Here is a 19,904-nt window from a genome sequence, read left to right as displayed (position 1 = left end):
TGCGGTTATAACTGTTTGATGTCGTATTACAAAAAAACATGCCGAAGTTATGACACAAATATTTTTCTATAATTTACAAACTACAGTTTGATTAGTCTATATGAAACTAGTTTGTAGGATTTATCTAATGTAAAGGAAGAGCATTAAGTAACGTTGTAAGTAATTATTTTTTTTACTTTTAAATTTATAATAAAACTTAAAATAGCTAGTTTAAATTCTTATTGTATGCGTTATATCTTGTCCACTTGGTATTTACTCTTCCAAATTATAAAACTTGTTTAAATGTTTTACAATTACAAACAGTTACAATTACTACAATTCTCATTTAAATACTTGCGATTCGTCCCTCATATTACACTGTCTGCCCTCCAACCAAGTTGGATGAAAAACGAATAACCAAGTCAGATGTATTGAGCCTCCAAGATGTGTCACTGTAAATCTCATGCAAAACTACGTTGTTCAGAAACAATAATGCTTATCTAAAAACTATCTTATGCTACGAAAGTATTCCGATATAACTGCATTCTATTTTTACATTCTACAACGAAATTTATTTATTTTAATTAAATAAACACTACAATTTTTAAATATAAAAATGTAGGATTCTTTTGTTATGTATAGTTAATAAAGTACAATATTTTGGCTGAGAGCCAACCAAATTCATTTCTTGCACACTCGACATAGTTGACGTGTCAATTTCTACATCAGCAGCAACAGCTGAGCTGATAACCAAGTTCGCTGCCCTCCTCCTCTAGATAGTCTGTTGTTGTTTACTTAGAAATTGGAATTTCGGTGAACAAATTATAACAAGGTAAATATAATTTAATATAATTCATCTGTTTAATTCTTTTTCTAGTTAATTTTTGACATTGTTTAAAATTACGTGATAAATAGTTCACATTGTTAATCAATCATAGGTTAAGTAAGGACTAAGATTTATTTTGTCTGTAATGATTTAGTTTATTGTGATTATAATTTAAATTCAAAAGAACTGTCATTAAATGCCAAGTTATTGTGTTACAATGTACTCTAAAAGTTTCACAGTTTTTCAAAAGGTAAATGTTTGCTTACAGTTTCATATCAGGCCATCAACATAATAGAATAAAAAAATGAAATAAAATTATTTACTGTACTATAATAATATAACAAAACCTACCGATGTTTTTTTCTAATAATACATATTAAATGCACTAGCCTATCTAGATCTGGTTATATGTGCAATAGCAAACAAAATTATCAAAGGGATTAACCCTTTAGTGCCAGACAAAAAATCAAAAGTTGGTCTGAGAAATGCCAGTGATTTTTCACATAATACTACTGAAGGATGCCAGGCCTATTTCAGCCGTTTTGTAGTGTTTACTAAAAAAATTGTAAAAATTACAAATATTGAGATATTTTCCTAATTTTTTTCATTTTTTTGCAGTAAAATAAATTCCCTTATAAAAAACTATGAAGCAAATTATATTTCTAAATGTAATTAACTTAAAAAAATTTAAAAAAGTAGACATTTTACTTACAGTTTCCTGTTTCACATGAAAAATAGTACTTAAAAAAAATATTTCACTATAAGACATACTATCACTTGAAAGAGGAATTAAAACTGAATACACACATAAAAAGTTTTGATTAATATTTCAAAAACAAAACAAAAATGTTAATTTTTTTAAAAGTTACTTTTTCACTGTTTTGTGTTATTTACACTATTTAGCTTCTTTATAAAGCTTATAATATTTTCCACTATGAAACCATTAAAAACTGTCTGAAACTACTTTCTACTTAAAAAATAATGTACTGTAAAATATAAAAAAAATTTACACACTTTTGTACATAGGTATTATAGTTCAAAGGCGGTAACACAAATATGGTGAGGCAAACATAAGGGATGCAATCTTAATGCAATTCTAATACGGCAAGAACTGTATTCTCGCTAAGTGGAGATTGCGAGCGTTTCATTTTATTGAAGTTTACTTTTTATGTTAGTAAAACATTGTTAGTAAACTATTTATCAACAAACAAACACTGTGGAAGCAGCAACACAAACAACCAAACACAGAGGTTAGACGTGAACTATCAGGTGACACAACTTTGTCTGATGCAACAATCATGGCCATTTCTATCATGGCTAAACACCTGACTAACCTTACGATATTACTATTATTATTTTTTTTATGTAGATTGGTTTATTCTGATTGTTTGTATACCAACAAATTTATAAGAAGTTAAAAAATGATTGCGGTATGACTTTTACTCCAAACGTCCGTATATACAGACGTCGGCATTCTTCAGTAGTTATTCAAACGTCCATATATACGGACGTTGGCATTTCTCGGTACAGTTTTTCAAACGTCCGTATATACGGACGATGGCACTAAAAGGGTTAAAACAAAACACAGATTTTAATGGTACTTTGGGATTATACCGACCACACTAGTATGAAGAACACAAAAATAGAAATTTATAGAAACAAACATGATAGAACGAAAAAAACAACTCTTCAATTACAAAATTACAAACTTACAAGCATTTCCAGGTATTGTGATCGTTATTGTTGTCGCTGTTATCTTATCTTTCTCGAGAATCCTGATTACGGCAGACCGCGCGGCATCACGTGATTTGCACGGTACATAATTGCCTTTCCATTACAATTCAATTTATATTTCTGATTAGCCCCTCTAGAATTTGATATTTTACTGATAGGTACTATCTCGAGGGATGTTTTTCTTTCGTCGACATCAGCGCGGGGCAGCACCGAAGGTGCTGCCAAAGCCCGCGCTGATGGCCGGAGGCACTCGCATTTTGGGTGGCGGAATGTGATCAAGAATAAAAACAAGTTTTTAGTGTTTTTTTAATAAAGAGTTTAGTTTGGTAAATGTTTGTTTTTGTTGAATTTTTGTGTTTGGAGAAATGTAGAGGTAAAACACGGAAGTACAACAAAGCGATGCACCAGCTGAACGGGCGGCGAGACTCTGCAATCACGTTATCTACTAGACGCTCGACTTTGACCTCTGTCTGAGGATGGGGAGGGGTTTGCGATAAGACAATTCCTGTTTTATATTGACGAAATATTGTTCTACGCTAATCTAGTAATCAGTAGAAACGAAATGTGAAATAACGATTCATGTCTGGGTGTGGTCGGTATAATCCCAAAGTACCTTTTAATTAAATAGATATACAATCTTATTGTTTTCTGGATTAAAAATTCATCACAACTATACAGAAATGCCAAAAATGGATCCTTACCTGGTAACTTTATTTCCATTATGTAGAGATAGATATATGAGATGCTGCCTCAGTTGATACAATTAATGAAAATATTATCGGAATAGTACCTATCAGAAAAATTTATCAAATTTCTTGATAGTACTTGGAAATTGAAGAACTAGCCTATTTGGAATATAGGTATCATAAAATTCTAATTCTAATTTTGTATCAATATGCGTTGTGCGAGCACCAACAAATTTGTGTTTGAAATAAAAGTATACTACGATAAAAAAATTTTTATATTGGTTTTTAATTGCCTTAATTAGCATGGTTACAAGAAATGTTATCCTGTCTTACTTCTAGAATTAGCATTCAACTATTTGAACCAATATTAACCCTAGGAATGCCTCTATTAGAAACTATAAAATAGACTATGTGTTAGGATATGAACCATACAAAAAACCAGGCTGCAGTATAATAAGCGGCCACCAATACGATCTAATCTTAAAATATTGAAAACAAAATGTTGGACCAAATTATGTTTGGATTTACTTATGCAAGAGTAGTGTAGCTTATTTGACAATGTCATCTGTTTTATAGCTGTGCTATATTGTGAAACTTTTGTAACAATAAAGATTTATTTATTTACGTTATAGGTATTTCAAATAACTATAGTAATTCTTTTATTTTCTCAGATCTACCGATTAAACTCTTTGGCGGTAACATAGAAGCTAAAAAACGATGATGGATAGCTAATGTATTGATAGCTGCTGTTTTTAAGTCAATACATTAACAATAAATAAGAAACTATCAGTATTTATTAAATTAAAAACAATAAAATATACTTCTACTTAATATTAGTCAAATATCAAACACGATTTTACTTTGAATTCATTTCGAGCAATAATGTTCAAACTAAATTATGTTTTAGGCTTTTAAAGTCATATTATAGTGAAGCTACACTGTTATCCGTAAAAGAAATGTATTTGTTTCAGATGGTATAAAATAACTAAACTTTAATTAAACTTTGTATGTTTGAGCAGCGAAGTACTTATGATTACTTTAGCCAATCTGAAATGGTATTTCTGCTGTTATTGATGCTGTCAAAACTACATTAATTCATTAAAAAGTCATAGTTTGGTTAGTTCCAACTAAAATAGTATGCAATTTTCAATATAATTATATTCTTAACACCAAATTTAGAATGTTTAAAAAAAAGTCTTTGCAAGTGCGTTTTTTGATACGTTATGTTTGTTCTAATTTTTCATGTAGCGAAACACTATTTGATTCACACCTTTAATTCTAGTTTTCATCTCCTTACTACGAACTGGACACTTCAGATTTAAAGAAGCAAGGTTATTATCTTGCAACCACTTAAAACATTGTTCAATACATTTTGAGACTGCATATTCATCGCCATTGTTCTTGCCGGTGTCACCAGCCTTCTCACTATATAAATTAAATAAAAACAGCTGGCAATGATTAATTACGAATATCTATAAGTTAGATGTTGTATTTGACAGTTTCAATATTTATAATCAATAATCATGATTCGATTGTGTTGGTGACCGCTTATTATACCGCAACAATGCTGTGGTTCCTCCAAAATTATGAAAAACTGTATAGAGAATTCAAAACCAACAAGACTGGTTTTACATATCGTATCACTAGCAAAGTAAATTGTGATTCTATGAATGTAATTTATCTAATCAATTGTAAATTTTGTAACAAACAATACATTGGAAAATCTCTAAGCACCATTGTTACAGTTGTGTATGTACAGAGTAAAATGGTGGGCGGCTGGATCATCTGATTGACTGCAGTATTACATATAACAAACAACTCTATAGAATAAATATGTTAGAGACAGGTAAAAATATTTCTTTTTTAAGTACCAATTATCTTTCCATGGATAGGAGTGTAGCTATTTTATTGTAGTGTATTATTTGTTTACGTTTTCGTTCTAGAAATGGTAAACTGTAATAATTTAAGTAAATTGATTAACATAAATTTCTATATTATAATGTTACAGATGATCTTACCTACCAGAAGGAAATTAGTGTTTTTAATGTTCATCTTCACTGTGGCAGCGGCAGTACCCAAACCAGATGAGGCTGACAAAAAAGAACGAACTTTAGAAAAGGTATTATATTTACATACAAAAATATTTTATACATGTTAACTGGACATGATACACAAGTATTTGTTATTACACTACACACAGAACACAAACAAGGAAAACAAAACTTTATTCTACAGTAAAACAGACGGTAGGTAATGTATCATGTTCACACCAACAGGTATGGTAAAAAATCACAGAGTGTGGTACAGAACACTGAAGTAAACAGATAAATTTACAGCTCGTTGCTAAGAGTACTACTGTGTTTATATCACAATATGTTTGCATAATTGTTGTTAGCTTACTTATAAGCGCAGTTGCTGAAATTTTATATTTTGAGGTGCCTCATCTTTAACTTTGAGTTATAAAGGCGAATCTGTTGGAACCTCAACTTGAAGAGATCCTCTCAGCGTAAGTTTAAGTTATGAAAGGTTATTTAGCGGTAGATTATTACATTTCCGACAATGTCTATTATACTCCTGTGTTTCTAATGACAATAAAGTTTGTTGATTCTTGAATGTGCTGTTCCAGACAATTGACTTGTATGAAGATTTTTATTAAATGTAGCTGTAGAGATATAATGGACTATTATAAGATAATCAAAGAGATTTGAAAAAAATAATTATCAAGGATTCAAAGTTATAGAATATTGAGTTATGACGGTTTGACTGTTGTACACATACTCATACTTTGATAAAATTGCCATATTTATTATAGCAGCATCTGAATTCTAATAATGAGGCGTAATAAAACAAATGTCATTTAATTGTCTTTGAGACACAATAAGGCATATTTTTTTATAGATCAAACTAGGTTTGGTGTTGTATAACTTAATATCTTGTCATTTATAAATAAAATGAAATATTAATATTTTTAGGACTTGAGTGACAAGAAGCACTATGAAAATGAGGGACACAATGTTGAGTACGACCATGAAGCTTTTTTGGGTGAAGAGGCAAAGACATTTGATCAACTCACACCTGAAGAAAGCCGAAGGAGACTTTCGTAAGATACTGTTTTTTTAATATAACATTATTATCAAACTGTTTTGAATATAATTTTATTGTAGAACCTTAATTTTTACTTAGGTAAACAAAAAAATTTAATCCCCTAAGCACCACGTGAAGATTCATAATCAGGATAATAGTATTTTGATGTCTTCTTTAAAGTAATGTAGATACCTGGACTGAAAGTGTTATGAATAAGTTAATATTAGTGTTACTTTTACTATTATTGTTTTAGTCAATATTATTATTATTAGTTATTTAGAAAAGATAAAATTACTGTAGTACATTGTAACAGTTTGAAACATACTTCTACAGTATAGTAATGACAAAGTCAAACAGAAGGAAACTAGGTTATGTATCAAACGGAAAGTTGGGTTTGTGCTGGAATTTACCCAGAATGCAAGGCAATATTGTTACAAACTTGGAAAGGTTTTCGGGTTAAACTTTTCACATTATGTGTTAACACTTTGCAGGCCAAAAATTATTTGCCCAATTTTCCTAAAAAGCCACACCAAGTTTAAAAATACAAGTATTGATATTTCTAAAGCTAATATGTATTTTAAGTTTATCATTGAATAAGGATTAAAAAAGACAAAAAACAAAATATTTATATAATTATTTAATACTTATTTAACTTAAATACAAAATTTAAAAATTGAAACAAATTTGCCTAAAATGAAACTTTTTGTTTTTTTTATGAAAAGTTTGTATAAACTGCAGTTTTTTCCCTCACAGTTCATATATTATAAATTAAGTTACAAGTTTTGTCTTTAACCATAAACAACTTTAGTATGGTACTCTTCGAAGCACGTGTCCAGGTGTAGAGAGGGATTTCCTGCACAAGTTTTGCAGTTATATTTATAAGGCTCCGATATATTTACAGGTTGATGACGTATCATAAGTTTCCACAAAATAAATTACACTACAATATAAACGAGACAACTACGTCGTTGCACAGCAGGCAGCACAAGGGATGGCGCGGCGCCGACCGAGACTAAGCAGTGACTGTACGTGAGGGGACGTCTGCGGCTCTGACAGTGACACACAAACAATAGACCGCGCGCCATTTTCTCTACACTTTAGTTCCTTTGACCTCGATACGGCACCAGTATCCCAGCAAGCCTTATTTTGACATCAACTTGTGTTGTCACATTCGCGTTTACAAATTTTAACTCCATTTAAATACAATTAAACAATTAATGTACATTTGCGTCCATTGACGTCCATAGACGTTAGTGGCTCACCAAAGGTTAAGAGTAAATTCAGTTGTTTGCGATGGGGTGTGTAAACACTGCTCTGTCTGGATTGTGTGATGCTTTTATTCAGAACAGCCATTGCTTTATTTTACAGGTTTTGCTGCAAATTATTACAATACATTTTAATCAAAATATTGTGGTCTTTCATTGTCTTAAACTTTAACCCATTGCGGATCACTGACGAGCTGGGCTCGTCACGCAGCGGCCGGGCCTAACGGCACGGTGACGAGCTCAGTTCGCAAAAGCGGTCTGCTTTTAAATTTCCCTCCAAATAGTTCTGTTAATGTCTGATAGATCGGGCGATCGTCTTCACTTGTGTACTAAGAGTGTTTAACAACGGTCTACGTTTACAGTTTTCAAAAGTTTTATAAATATCCTACAGATTGCAGTTGTATGTCGAAGTTGAAAAATCATTCATATGAGTTTACTCTCTGCTTTTTAGTGCTTCTGATTGGGTGTTTTCCTCAGTTGTTATTATAATACTTTTGAGGTTAGTGACACAACTAAATGATGCAGACGTACATGTTGGTGGGTTTAGTCTAGACAATGGCCCGGATGTTGCAATCGATTCGCCCGAGCCGCTTTATTTAGACTATGATTCAGACATCATCCCTGCCACGCCGTAACCTTGCTCTCGTGTTATCATTCCTACATCACGGATACCCCAACAGGCCCATGTTCCATCTGAACGAATACCTTTGTAGCTGAATTTTCTAGTATACAATAGCGAGCGATACGATGTGGCGCACCATTGCTGTTCTTGCGGCCGCTGACCGTGAATTAATTCGTGCGGCCGCTGACCGTGAATTAATTCGTGCGGCCGCTGACCGTGAATTAATTCGTGCGGCCGCTGACCGTGAATTAATTCGTGCGGCCGCTGACCGTGAATTAATTCGTGCCCGCTTGTGCCCGCGCGCCAAAATAATACGATCCGCAATGGGTTAACTTTTTATAACTGGTTAGGTCAGAAAATACAAAACAAATTTGTCCACTAGTATTAAGTTTTAAATTCTGACCAAACGTCACTTAATTTGCAAATTCAATTAAATGTATTGGAACAATTGAATACCTATAAATATGCATATACTTTGTCATTAATTGTTTAAACTAGTTTTGATTCTTTGTATAATATTAAATTTGTCAAGTATAAAAACATACATTACACAGAGTTATAAATATTTTGGCTGCAATTATATCAGCAACCATGTTATGTCACTGAAATTTTTATATAGGTTTTTAAAATATTTTGTGAAATGTTGTATATAATTAGGAAAATAAAAAATAAACTCAACACTTTATATGGTGAAATAAAATGTTATGTTATAACATGTAACAGTAATAAAAATTACTGAATAAAATTTGTTTTTTAAATTTTGGGAATTTTAGTTTTATGTACTGCTACTCTCAAACATGTGTTTCTTCTGTATATCAACGTAATTTCTTATTTGGATAGAGATTAGTGAAGACTTCTTTAAAATTCAACTATTAAGTGTTATAGTTAATATTTCTGACTTGAACATTATTATGTGTTATTTGTGAACAGTTCTATTCAAGAAATATTGCCATTAAAATAATTCCACCACAAGTTTTAAAACGTCAAAGCTTTGCTCAACAAGAAAATTTCGTCATATATTTATTTATTTATTTATAATTTTATGGCCTACATTGGACCACTTTAGTCATATAGTGGAATACATTTCTCTCAGACATTAACCATAGTTTGAAAACCAGGGGTTAAATACCATTTACATGATTAAAACTGTAATTGTTTTCTTCTCCTTTTGTAAATTAAAACATTTTATAAAAAATGTGAAATATATTAAGACAACCCAAGGGTAATACAACCAACGCCATATCAATGGTTATGAAATATTACAACAATTTTTTTAATTGGCTAAAATAAACAACTGAAATATAAACAATTAACAAAATAAAAAAGCACATGTGAATACATTATAAGAAAAAGTGAAAATCATACATTCTTAGGATCCCTTAAAATTTTTACCAACTTTAGGGAATATAAATAGGATTTTTCATAATTATAAAAATAAATATATTAATAGCTGTGAGCAATAAATGATAATAGACATGATATTTCAGGCTGATAGTGGACAAAATAGACTCGGACGGAGATGGCTTTGTGAGTCAGGAGGAGCTAAAGGACTGGATCCGTTACACACAACGACGATACATTCTGGATGATGTGGACCGACAGTGGAAAACCCATAATCCGGAGGATAAAGAGAAGATATCCTGGGAGGAGTACAAGAAGATGCTCTATGGATTTATGGATGGTAACTCTCAGGCAATGTAGAAATAAGATTTTTGATGACATGGAAAGAATTAATTTAATGGATGTGAAAATCTTTCAGTTCAAACCATGTCAAAACATTGCTTACGCCATTAAATTATGAAATATTTCGTGTTTCGGTCTTGCCGTTGACTGAAGATCTCAGCGATGCCAAATATATTAAAAAATGTAATGGTGAAAGCCATATTTTGTGTGAACCGGAAGAAGTTGATATTAGTTATAACACCGGCTGTGTAAGTATAGGTAGGAACTGAGAATTTATTTAAGTTTTAATTTGGCAGCGGAAGGTTTTAGGCAGAATACAAATTTTTTTCTTTACCCTTAATTAAACATCACTCCATATAAAAATTAATATCAATATCAATCCAGAGATATGACTGGTAACAGGTGATCTGATGAATTGATCCAGATGGCTGTGACAGGCAGTGGTGGCAAATAAGTGTAAATGTGGGAAGAGTTTCCTTTCAAAGAGGGGGAAGGGGTGAGTAGTATGCCCCAAAAAGTAATGACTCCTTTGGCCCTTCCATGGAAAATTTTAAAAACATTTTGTGGTTAAAAGTGCTTAGTATGATATTTAGGAATGAATTTGGTAATATTTCTTAGAGTGGATTAGTACAAATAATTTCTTAATGCAATGCTGTATACTTATGGACAGTAATGCCATCCTAAGGGATGAGAAGGGCTTTTTTTTCACAGCAATGCAAAAGTGTGATCAGCGATGCTGTGCTTTTTCTGACCTGGACAGTGATGGCTTGCTAATCTAATCCAAATTGTTGTTGCAGACATGGATGCCAGTGAGCAGGAGAAGGATGAGGAGGGCTTCTCGTACGCAGCAATGCAAAAGCGTGACCGGCGACGTTGGGCTGTGGCTGACCTTGACACTGATGACTTGCTGACCAAGGACGAGTTTGCTGCGTTTCTGCACCCTGAGGAAACGGGGCATATGCGAGATGTGGTTGTTCTGGAGACCATGGAAGACATTGACAAGGACAAAGATGGCAAGATCTCTCTGGACGAATATATTGGTGAGTGATATACTTATTTGCAACAGTATTGAACCAGTAAATATAAACCCACAAAACAATAACTCATTTCTTTTTTTACTAAGAAAACTACTTTTGTAATCTAAAGGAAAATTTGGACATCTACTTTTGTCAGTCAGATTAAGTTTAATATTGAAGAGTAAGTATTTATAAACAAAAAAAAACTAAAATTTACAAATACATAATATGTAACAATGTGGAAGAAACAATTAATTATTGTATAGGCTAAACTCCAGATTGAAGGATTATTAGCTGCTTAATCAGAAATGCTACTAATTTTCTCTCTATGCTACTTTATCATGACTAGTATGTTACTAATACAAATATACATGAAGCTGCAAATTGAAGTTTTCTAAGCATTAATTTATTATTAGCAAAGTACATAGGACGAAGGAGACATTCATAATATATACATATAATTTATAAACTTACTAGAAATTTTGATACTCATATTAATACTGTATATGTATGTGGTTTACATTTAACTTAAATAAAAAATAATTGAGATTAAAAGACAAATTAAATTTGTTCACTAAAGCTACTTCATGCAGCAATAAAACTTTACTGTAGTCATACAATGAAAAATGTAACTTACAATATTCATATTGTTGTATAAAATTACGCTAAAAATGTATTGGTCTATTTCATATAATCTATTGATTTATTACAGTATATAAATTTGGCTTCTATTTTAGCCAAAGAAGTTTATTACTTCTTACTAAGGAAAATGGTACGTTGTTATGACCACTGCTGTTCGTTGGACCCCCTGTGGTTTGTGAAATGCATTATGCTTGTAGTTGTCAGCCCACCCTCTGTCATCTGATATATTGACAACATTACAAACATTTGACCTTAATGCTTCAGTTCATCCTTATTTCCCAATAGCTGCCAATCAAAGATATGGAGCTGTGAGTTATAATCTAAATCTTACTGTCACTTCTTGCGAATAATTGTTTTCTTGATATTTTTCACCCTATACTTTTTGAATGTGGTGTGTATTTTAGGCCAAGCAGTTTGTATAAACTTTAAACCCTTACTCATCTCATTTATGCAAGCTGATCTGTACGTGGTTCCATTTTAATCTGGGCAAAAATTACTAAATAGTAAAATCTAATACTATTTAGCATTTACTACTATTATATGTGCAGAGGTATTGACAATTATTCATAGTTTCAAAGAGTTTTAAAACATACACACATGTGCTGATTATGTATATGTGTAACATACATGTGTTGATTATGTACTATGTATAACACATGTGTTGATGATGTAGGTGACATGTACCGAGGCTCAGAGGCCGACACAGAGCCTGAGTGGGTCCAGAATGAGAAGGAGCAGTTCAGTCAGTACCGTGACAAGGATGGAGATGGCTTCATGGACAGGGAGGAGGTGAGTTTGTCACACCACCGTGTGATTATTAACCCTATTACTTCCGTGGGTGTGCTGGCGTGTCGTGCGCACTGACTCACTCGTGGCCTGTGGCACACTGTTGTGTCCTGAGTTAAGCGATCGTGCAGTGAAACAAGTATAAATCTAATACTCCAATGTCTTCACATTTACTCTGTAATGATTTTATATTTTGAAGTTTTCACCAATGGTTTGTGAAGGTTATCTTGTCATGTGTGAAAAGCGTTCTTGATGAAGACACACGGTTGAATATCTTTCTAGAGATGAACTTTAGGATTTAGCAGATTTTAATGAAAGTAATAATGAACAGTGACAATGGAAAAGACTTGTTTATATATAAGAATATAATTATAATGGAAAACTACTATTTTGTGGAAAAATACCTGTGTTAGCCAAGGTTTTCCTACCAGCATGCCCACGGGATTCACAGGGTTAACATATTATATCATAGTAGTTAGACTTATACTTTCTGATGATATATTGTAACCAAAAAGAACTCTGTTGAAAAACAAAAATATTCAGTTGCAGTGCAATGGGCTGAAAGAGTAGGAAAACAAAGCTCATTTCCCACATCTTCTCTAATCAGTTTCGAAACCTGCCAGACGTATTGGCAGAATCAATGTGGCTTCAACTTCAAACCGTTGTCCATTTATAAGTTTTAAAACTTTAGATAATCCATTAAGAAAAATAGATTCCTCGCATATATTTCCCCACGATTTCATCCTAGCTTTAGCAACAATGCTGTTTATAAGTTCAGAGAAAATCAGCTTAGAATCTAAAACCAAAAAAACCTTCACACTTTACTTTCTGTTAATGCCACAGCCCCAACCCTGAAAAAGAGTGATTAATCTTGTGAATTAAAGTAACTATTATTGCTTTATTTGAAGTCAATGGTATGTGGTTGACCAACCAACTGCATTGCAGAGTGAGTAGGTTTAAGTGGTCAGAGGTACATGGTCTCAAACTCAAGTGGTTAGTATAGATCTTAATATCTTATACATAAAAGTTAACATCACAGTTTAAGATGACTCTTTGTTTATACACAAGAAAAATATAAATTCCAGATTAGAGCCTTAATTTAACCCCTAAATTAATAACAGAACTGTTGATTTCTTCCTTCTACAGTAATTCCACTTTTACCCTATTTTTCATATAACAGAATCATTTTTAAAGACACCTGCAACTCTATTATAACGACTTGGATTGTAGATATTAATATTTCAGAATATTAAGATTTAAATTATCAATGAGACATCCAAGACGATATAAAATATTTTTCGATTAGTAAGCTCCGAGTGAATATTCAGCACAATTTATTACTAAATTTTTTAGTATTAAATATTATCTGGTTTGTCTAAAATAAAAATCACAGTTCTAAAAAAAATGGATTTATTTTAAAATGGAAAATTAAAAAACAAGTTCAATGTTTTAGAATTTTCATCACTCTATTTTCCACCAAGAATTGACAAACCGTTAAGTAATATCAAAAGGTCCTTTGGCAAGAAATAAAAATATCAGTCAAATATATCAAACTAAAGTTTTCAAATAAAAATCAAATACCACTTAGAAATAACTAAAATAAAAATGTTCACTTCTAAATTCACTCAAAATTAAAAAAAAAAACTCAAACTTCTCTTTCCACTGTAGTTGTACCTTAACTTTCAAGTCTTTGCAATTCAGATACAACTCTCTCAAACAATTATTAGAGTTCAATTAATTTTAAATTAATAATTCACAATAAAACAGTTCAAATTAAATATTAATAAATTACTAAACTTCCAAAATTCAATCAAAGTTATTAACAAAGTTAAATTTTAATTCACTTTTCTTGCAAGTTTGAACCAAATGTAACTTGTTTGATTCTATTGTGCTTTATTGTTCATCAAGAATCAGTTATGCAGATTGCTCTGTAGTTTCTATAAATTTAATTTTTCCTATAAAAAAGACAACAAAATTAATTTAATATCAGATCTGAAAGGCTACTTCAATATAACGTACAATAAATTTGGTGCTTACCTCAAAATCCCTTGTGGAAAACATTTTAGAAACACTGCGCACTGTCATCAACTAAATTCACGATAATTACCAAAAAGAGCTGAAAATTATGAGCTGGCAGTTTTTATAGTTCCCCTTCCACCCCCTTCTGATGGACATCCACGGTGTTCTCTCATTGGCCCAGCCGTACCCAACTTGAGAAATAATAGCCCTCACAGATCTGACGTAACTGCAGTACACAAGACAAGTTCTCATCAATTCAAGGCAGTGAACCGCCTTCCTAATACTTTAAAGTTAGCAACATTAACTTGCCAAAGGATTACGTATTTGTTTTTATCCTAACTTCTCACAATCTAATTAAAATTAAATCCCAATATTTCTTTCCCAAAAATTTCATTTAATTTAAGTTTTATTACAAAAATCAACCAATGTTGCTTTAAAAACGCTATATCTATGTAATTTATATTTCCTTTTCAGCTAAATGGTTTAGCGGATTGAAAGCCATCAAATTATTCCATAAATCTTATAAGGAAATCTCTTCTTGGAATAAAAACCGTATTTAAGAGGTGTCATCACAGTTCTAGTGGAACCTCAATGCTTCCCACCGTTACTATTTAATAATATATCAATAATAAATGTTTTATCAGGATTGTATTATTATTGAGACATTGTGTTACAACCCGTTCGGCGTAGGATTACCGCTTATTTTGGCACTCAGGTGAAGAACTGGATCATCCCGCCAGACTTTGACCATGCTGAGGCGGAGGCCCGCCATCTCATCTACGAGAGTGACTCGGACGGTGATTCCAAGCTGACCAAGGATGAGATCCTCGGCAAGTACGATCTGTTCGTGGGCTCCCAGGCCACCGACTTCGGTGAGGCTCTTGCAAGACACGACGAGTTCTAACGTGTGGCCACCGGCCAGTCTGACGTCCCACCACTCTCGCTTAGTGTCCTTTCAACAGTAACTGTGTAGTAGAATTCCACTTACCCAAAGCCTGGTGACTTTAATTCCTATTTATCCTAATCAATTATTGTACAAAGATATATAAAATTCCTTAAGTGTCCATTTCTATAGTTTTGAGCTGATAAGAAGTGGCGGGTGGAGATGTACGGGGAAGATTATAGTGTACTGCATGACCAGTAATGGCACTGGTCTACTTGCAACTATAATGTTCCTTTTCACTATCTCCCCCCCCCCCTTCACAGGTGACAACTCTCATCTTCCGCTCTTCATTATGCACTTATTGTTGTAGTTCAAAACTATTTAAATGAACTTATCACTTTGTGATTTTGTATTATTTTAAACTTGATTTGTAATAATGTAGATCTACTTTGTGTTTTTATATTCAGTTTCATTGCCTTTTACCTTTTTCTACGCGCAATGATATTTTTTCTTACCCTGCTAAATCCACCATCCAAATGTCTGCAATTAAAAATCAGCCCTATCCTAAAATTGGATAATTGGAGTTCTGCCATTGTTTTTATATTTACACATTTACTGTTACTAGCTCTTAGTATTTGAATTCTCATTTTAATATTTAGTTTTTACTGCATTTTTGTGTAGTCGTGATAATTTATTACAGTAATTTGTGTTTGTAAAAACTCATTACGTGTTATAACTCATTATCATCGATAAGAAATTTAGGTTAACAGCTACAAATTTTGTTAGTTGTTTTATACAAGTCTGATGACAAAGTTGTCTGTTCAACTTTAGTTGTAAGTTCTAGTACTAATAGAAACACTATAGTTTGTATTTAATATTACAAGGAACACGATACACTAACATTGTTTTACGTAACGATAATTTATAAAACTACTATAATGTTATAACGTCATTCTAGGACTGAAAAGTGATAAACATCATTGCATATTGAGTTATATTTTAATATAGTATTTTATCGTACTTAATTAAAAAAGTAATGTATACAGACTTAAATTTTAACTTTCAGTAGAATTAAATAAGAATTGAACTTGGGGGGAGCATGTATTGAGACAGAACGCTAGTAAGCTACGGGCCACGCATCCGAGGCACCTATTTTTTAGCAAGAGATTAAAGTTTAAAACTGCGTTATAAAATAAGAATTTGTCTCAAATCCACAAAGATTTCACTTCAGAAATTTAAGAGGATAGTTTTTTCAACCTCCGATCCCACACCATGACGGCCAGACACGTGGCAGGTCCGCGGTGTGCGCAGTAGTCGAATGCGCGTCTTTCCCACTACATTTGTCACTGCCGAGTTCAAGTAGCTAGTTTGCCCTGAGCTGTCATAGTGTGAGATTGGAGGTTGAAAAAGAAACGGCTCTTGTAGATTTTAGTGTCTCAATAGTAATGAATTGTTAAAAATATGATTATCTGTTAATACTATTTTTTTATAATTTATATTCAGTATAAATTCTCCCATAAGAAATTTCATATTGGATATAAATAATAAGCAATTATTATTAACCCTCCGAGTGCCACAGCTTTTTTTGCGTTTTTACAGTTCTCTTTTTAAAAAAACGTATAAAATACAATTTTGTAATTAAATTGTTCATGTTGTATATCAATGTATTCAAAAAACAATAAGGAATAAAAGAAGTATAACAGAATTGTACTTCCCCTCTGGCTGTTCAGGTATGTAGCCCTCCGAAGTAAAATAAAATTTTCACAATTTTATCATGTCCTAACATCCACGACTCAAGATTTCACTATGTACACAAAAACAGTTTCAAAATAGCCATTTTATTCCAAATTTAATAAGTTTTACAAATATGTAAACTTTGTTTATATTTAAACTAAAAACCAAACTATAAAATTGAAAAAATCAAATGTATATACACAATTTTTTCCCTGAGTTTTACTCTGAGTGTCTGCTTTGTGATGCCTTTCTTTTTCTCTCAGGCCTAAGGGGTCTCCAGAAATGTTCAAATAAGTGGAAACATTCCCTGGACACACCTGTATTACAGCCAGGGCACCAAAATCTGCTTCGGCCTTTCTTTTTGCTTTCGCAAACTGTGCACTGGCGTAATTTGACCCTAGCTTCAAAGTTCATTAGGGTCCGGTTTGTACTCTTCACCACTGCCACTTGAAAAATCGCGAAGTGAAATGTCTGAAAGTATATCAGGAGCTTCAATATCACTTGCATCGTTTTCACTAGATACATATTCATCTAAATCATCCCGAATTTCACTAGAATGTTCCAAAGCATCACAATCCATGTTTGAAAATCACGCAAACACTGCAGTCAGCTGTCAATGTATCGTCAAAACAAAGTATGACGTAATGCACTGCCTCCACAATTATGCATTGTCACGATTATATGTACTATAACAAATCTTCATCTTTCAAATGATACCGAATTTGACTATTTTGCTGCCATTTTAATATTAATATAATACAAAGCGCTGTTATATAGTCGCAGGCGCAACTTTGGCTGTTATAATAGGCACTAATTAGTTGTGGCCGCGACGAAAAGCGCTCTGAGGGTTAACAGATAATCATATTTTTAACAATTCATTAATACTTTGACAGTAAAATCTATGTTTATAAAGTGAAACATTCATGAATATAAGACAAGTTCCTATTCATAAAACAGTTTTAAACTTTGTTCTCGTGTGAAGCAACTAATTAGCAAGCCCTCTGAATAAAAGCTTTTCTAGAGCTCAATCCCATACCCCTTCTGAAGTATTGACATATTAAATAGTTGAACACAACTTAAAAAATTAAGATTTGCAGGTGGCTTTACTTATTGCAGCTTTTTGTGTGTTAGGCCACTTTTAATGTGCAGGTGGTGTCTAGTTTTTTTTTTTAAATGTGATAAAATTATTTTTTTTTTAAATGTGATAAAATTATTATAAGTTCAATTAATGCGTTGTAGGCTTTTCTGTGTAGACTTTTATTACTTTTATTTACATTTAAATGTTTTAGAAACCAGGGACAATTGAATTTACTACTTATAATAACTTAAAGACTATAACTCTAAGAGAACCAGATCTTGTTGTGTGTGATTTTGTAACGGCTGATTTAATAAATAATTTTGAAATAACTTAAATGCACATTTTTGTGATTATTACGTTAACGTAACAGAGCTGGTAACGTAACTGGTTGATAGTTAACATAACAGAGCTGGTAAAGTAACTGGTTGATAGTTAACGTTTAAATGAAGGTCATTTTGTATGTAATCGGCACAAACTGTCAATTCCAGTTGTTATAGCTTTATTTATGATCTTAACTCGTTTTGTATTGTGTATTAATTTTTATATTTTCTTGTAACTACAGTGTGTAACTATGTATTGTTGGTGTTACTTTGTCTAGTTTCCCGTAACACATTCACTGTTGTATGTGTCAGCTGCAGTCAATGTGTGACGTGACTCATGCTTGTTAAGATTTATTGTTAATTAACGTCTTGTTTAATATTTTGTTCTCACTTTGTTTAATTTCATACAAGAACATTACTCTGCTGCCATTAGCTTTATTGTAGGATAAAAACGTTTCTTTGATCAATTCTAATGCTGACAGTATATATTTAAATTGTTACTTACATATTGTTATTATAAGGTTTTGGTACTGCATAAGTGTTTTACATACAGGAAAACGAACAGCATTCCTCATGCCTTGTTTCCTATTTTGATCAATGCCACTGTTGTCGAGCGATGAACAATATTATATTCTAAGTTAGAGTAGCTGTGAAGTACCAAAGAGCTAAGAGTGCATGATGGGTGCAAGTTTAAGAATGTGCCATAGTCTTCCATTAATATTATTGTTGTATTGCCTTTTATTACTATGGCTCTGTATTTTTTAATAAACCAGTGCTTACTTAGTGAGTTTCTTTATTCAACCTGTTTTAAATATATTCTTTTTTCGTTACGTCGATACTCCTTGATTATTAAATTCAGGTTACAAATCTGTACATTTTCTCGAAACAATTTTCTTCATATTATCTCCCTTGTATTTATAGAATAGTATGAAAGAAATTAATTTATGATCTTTATTCATCGTTAAGCATACACATGCAGTAGATGCCATTAAAGTTCGTAACATGTAAAAAGTACATTGAATGATGTATTTTGTCATACTTCTACTTGTAGAGTAATGATAGCTTTTCATGAAGTTCATAATTAGATTTTAATTATTTAGGTAATAACTTTTACTTTCTTGCAATAATCCTTCTTCAGTCCTTCTGGAGGGCTTTCCTCCAGTCAAAGCCCTTATCAACGATATCATTGTTTCAAAAAATTCAAACTTTGTACTGGAAATAACACCAATGTTGGATTAACACTGAAAGAAAAAATTTTGAAAAAGGGTTCACTTTGATTTGGTGGGAAGACTTAATAAAGACACTTTGTTATTTTCCTTTTGTAATTTATTACAATATAATACATAAAGACTTTACATACTTACAAAATATTAATAAATTACATTGTTGATTAAAATTTGTCATCTTTTAAAATGTACACTTATCACAATGCTACCTCCTCTTCCAAGCCACATATGAACAAAACTACAATAAAAAAGAACATTTTGAAAATTCACAGAATAAATTGTGAGAGATATCCAGTTACAAGAAATGTTCGTGATTGCTTG

The 19,904-nt window shown here is 32.1% G+C and overlaps 1 protein-coding gene across 1 annotated transcript; it reads left to right on the top strand.

Annotated features, from left to right (window-relative positions):
- Positions 1-713: 713 nt before the first annotated feature.
- Positions 714-19,140, top strand: LOC124357952 (calumenin). Its single transcript, XM_046810102.1, has 7 exons — positions 714-811; positions 5,234-5,344; positions 6,198-6,325; positions 9,684-9,877; positions 10,677-10,919; positions 12,211-12,326; positions 15,058-19,140. The coding sequence occupies exons 2-7, from the start codon at positions 5,234-5,236 to the stop codon at positions 15,244-15,246; spliced, it is 981 nt and encodes a 326-aa protein (XP_046666058.1). The 5' UTR covers positions 714-811; the 3' UTR covers positions 15,247-19,140.
- The last annotated feature ends 764 nt before the right edge of the window (positions 19,141-19,904 follow it).

Source organism: Homalodisca vitripennis, chromosome 3, assembly GCF_021130785.1.
Source record: "Homalodisca vitripennis isolate AUS2020 chromosome 3, UT_GWSS_2.1, whole genome shotgun sequence".
Taxonomy (NCBI): Eukaryota; Metazoa; Arthropoda; class Insecta; order Hemiptera; family Cicadellidae; genus Homalodisca; species Homalodisca vitripennis.
The sequence above is the reverse complement of the archived record's forward strand: the minus strand, read 5'-3'. Positions and strand labels throughout refer to the sequence as shown.

Excerpts from the sequence above, each read along its gene's own strand:
- LOC124357952 (XM_046810102.1), top strand. The coding sequence starts at position 5,234 with ATGATCTTACCTACCAGAAGGAAATTAGTGTTTTTAATGTTCATCTTC. Across the intron at positions 9,878-10,676 it reads GCTCTATGGATTTATGGATG|ACATGGATGCCAGTGAGCAG; the intron begins GTAACTCTCAGG and ends TTGTTGTTGCAG. Across the intron at positions 10,920-12,210 it reads CTCTCTGGACGAATATATTG|GTGACATGTACCGAGGCTCA; the intron begins GTGAGTGATATA and ends TTGATGATGTAG.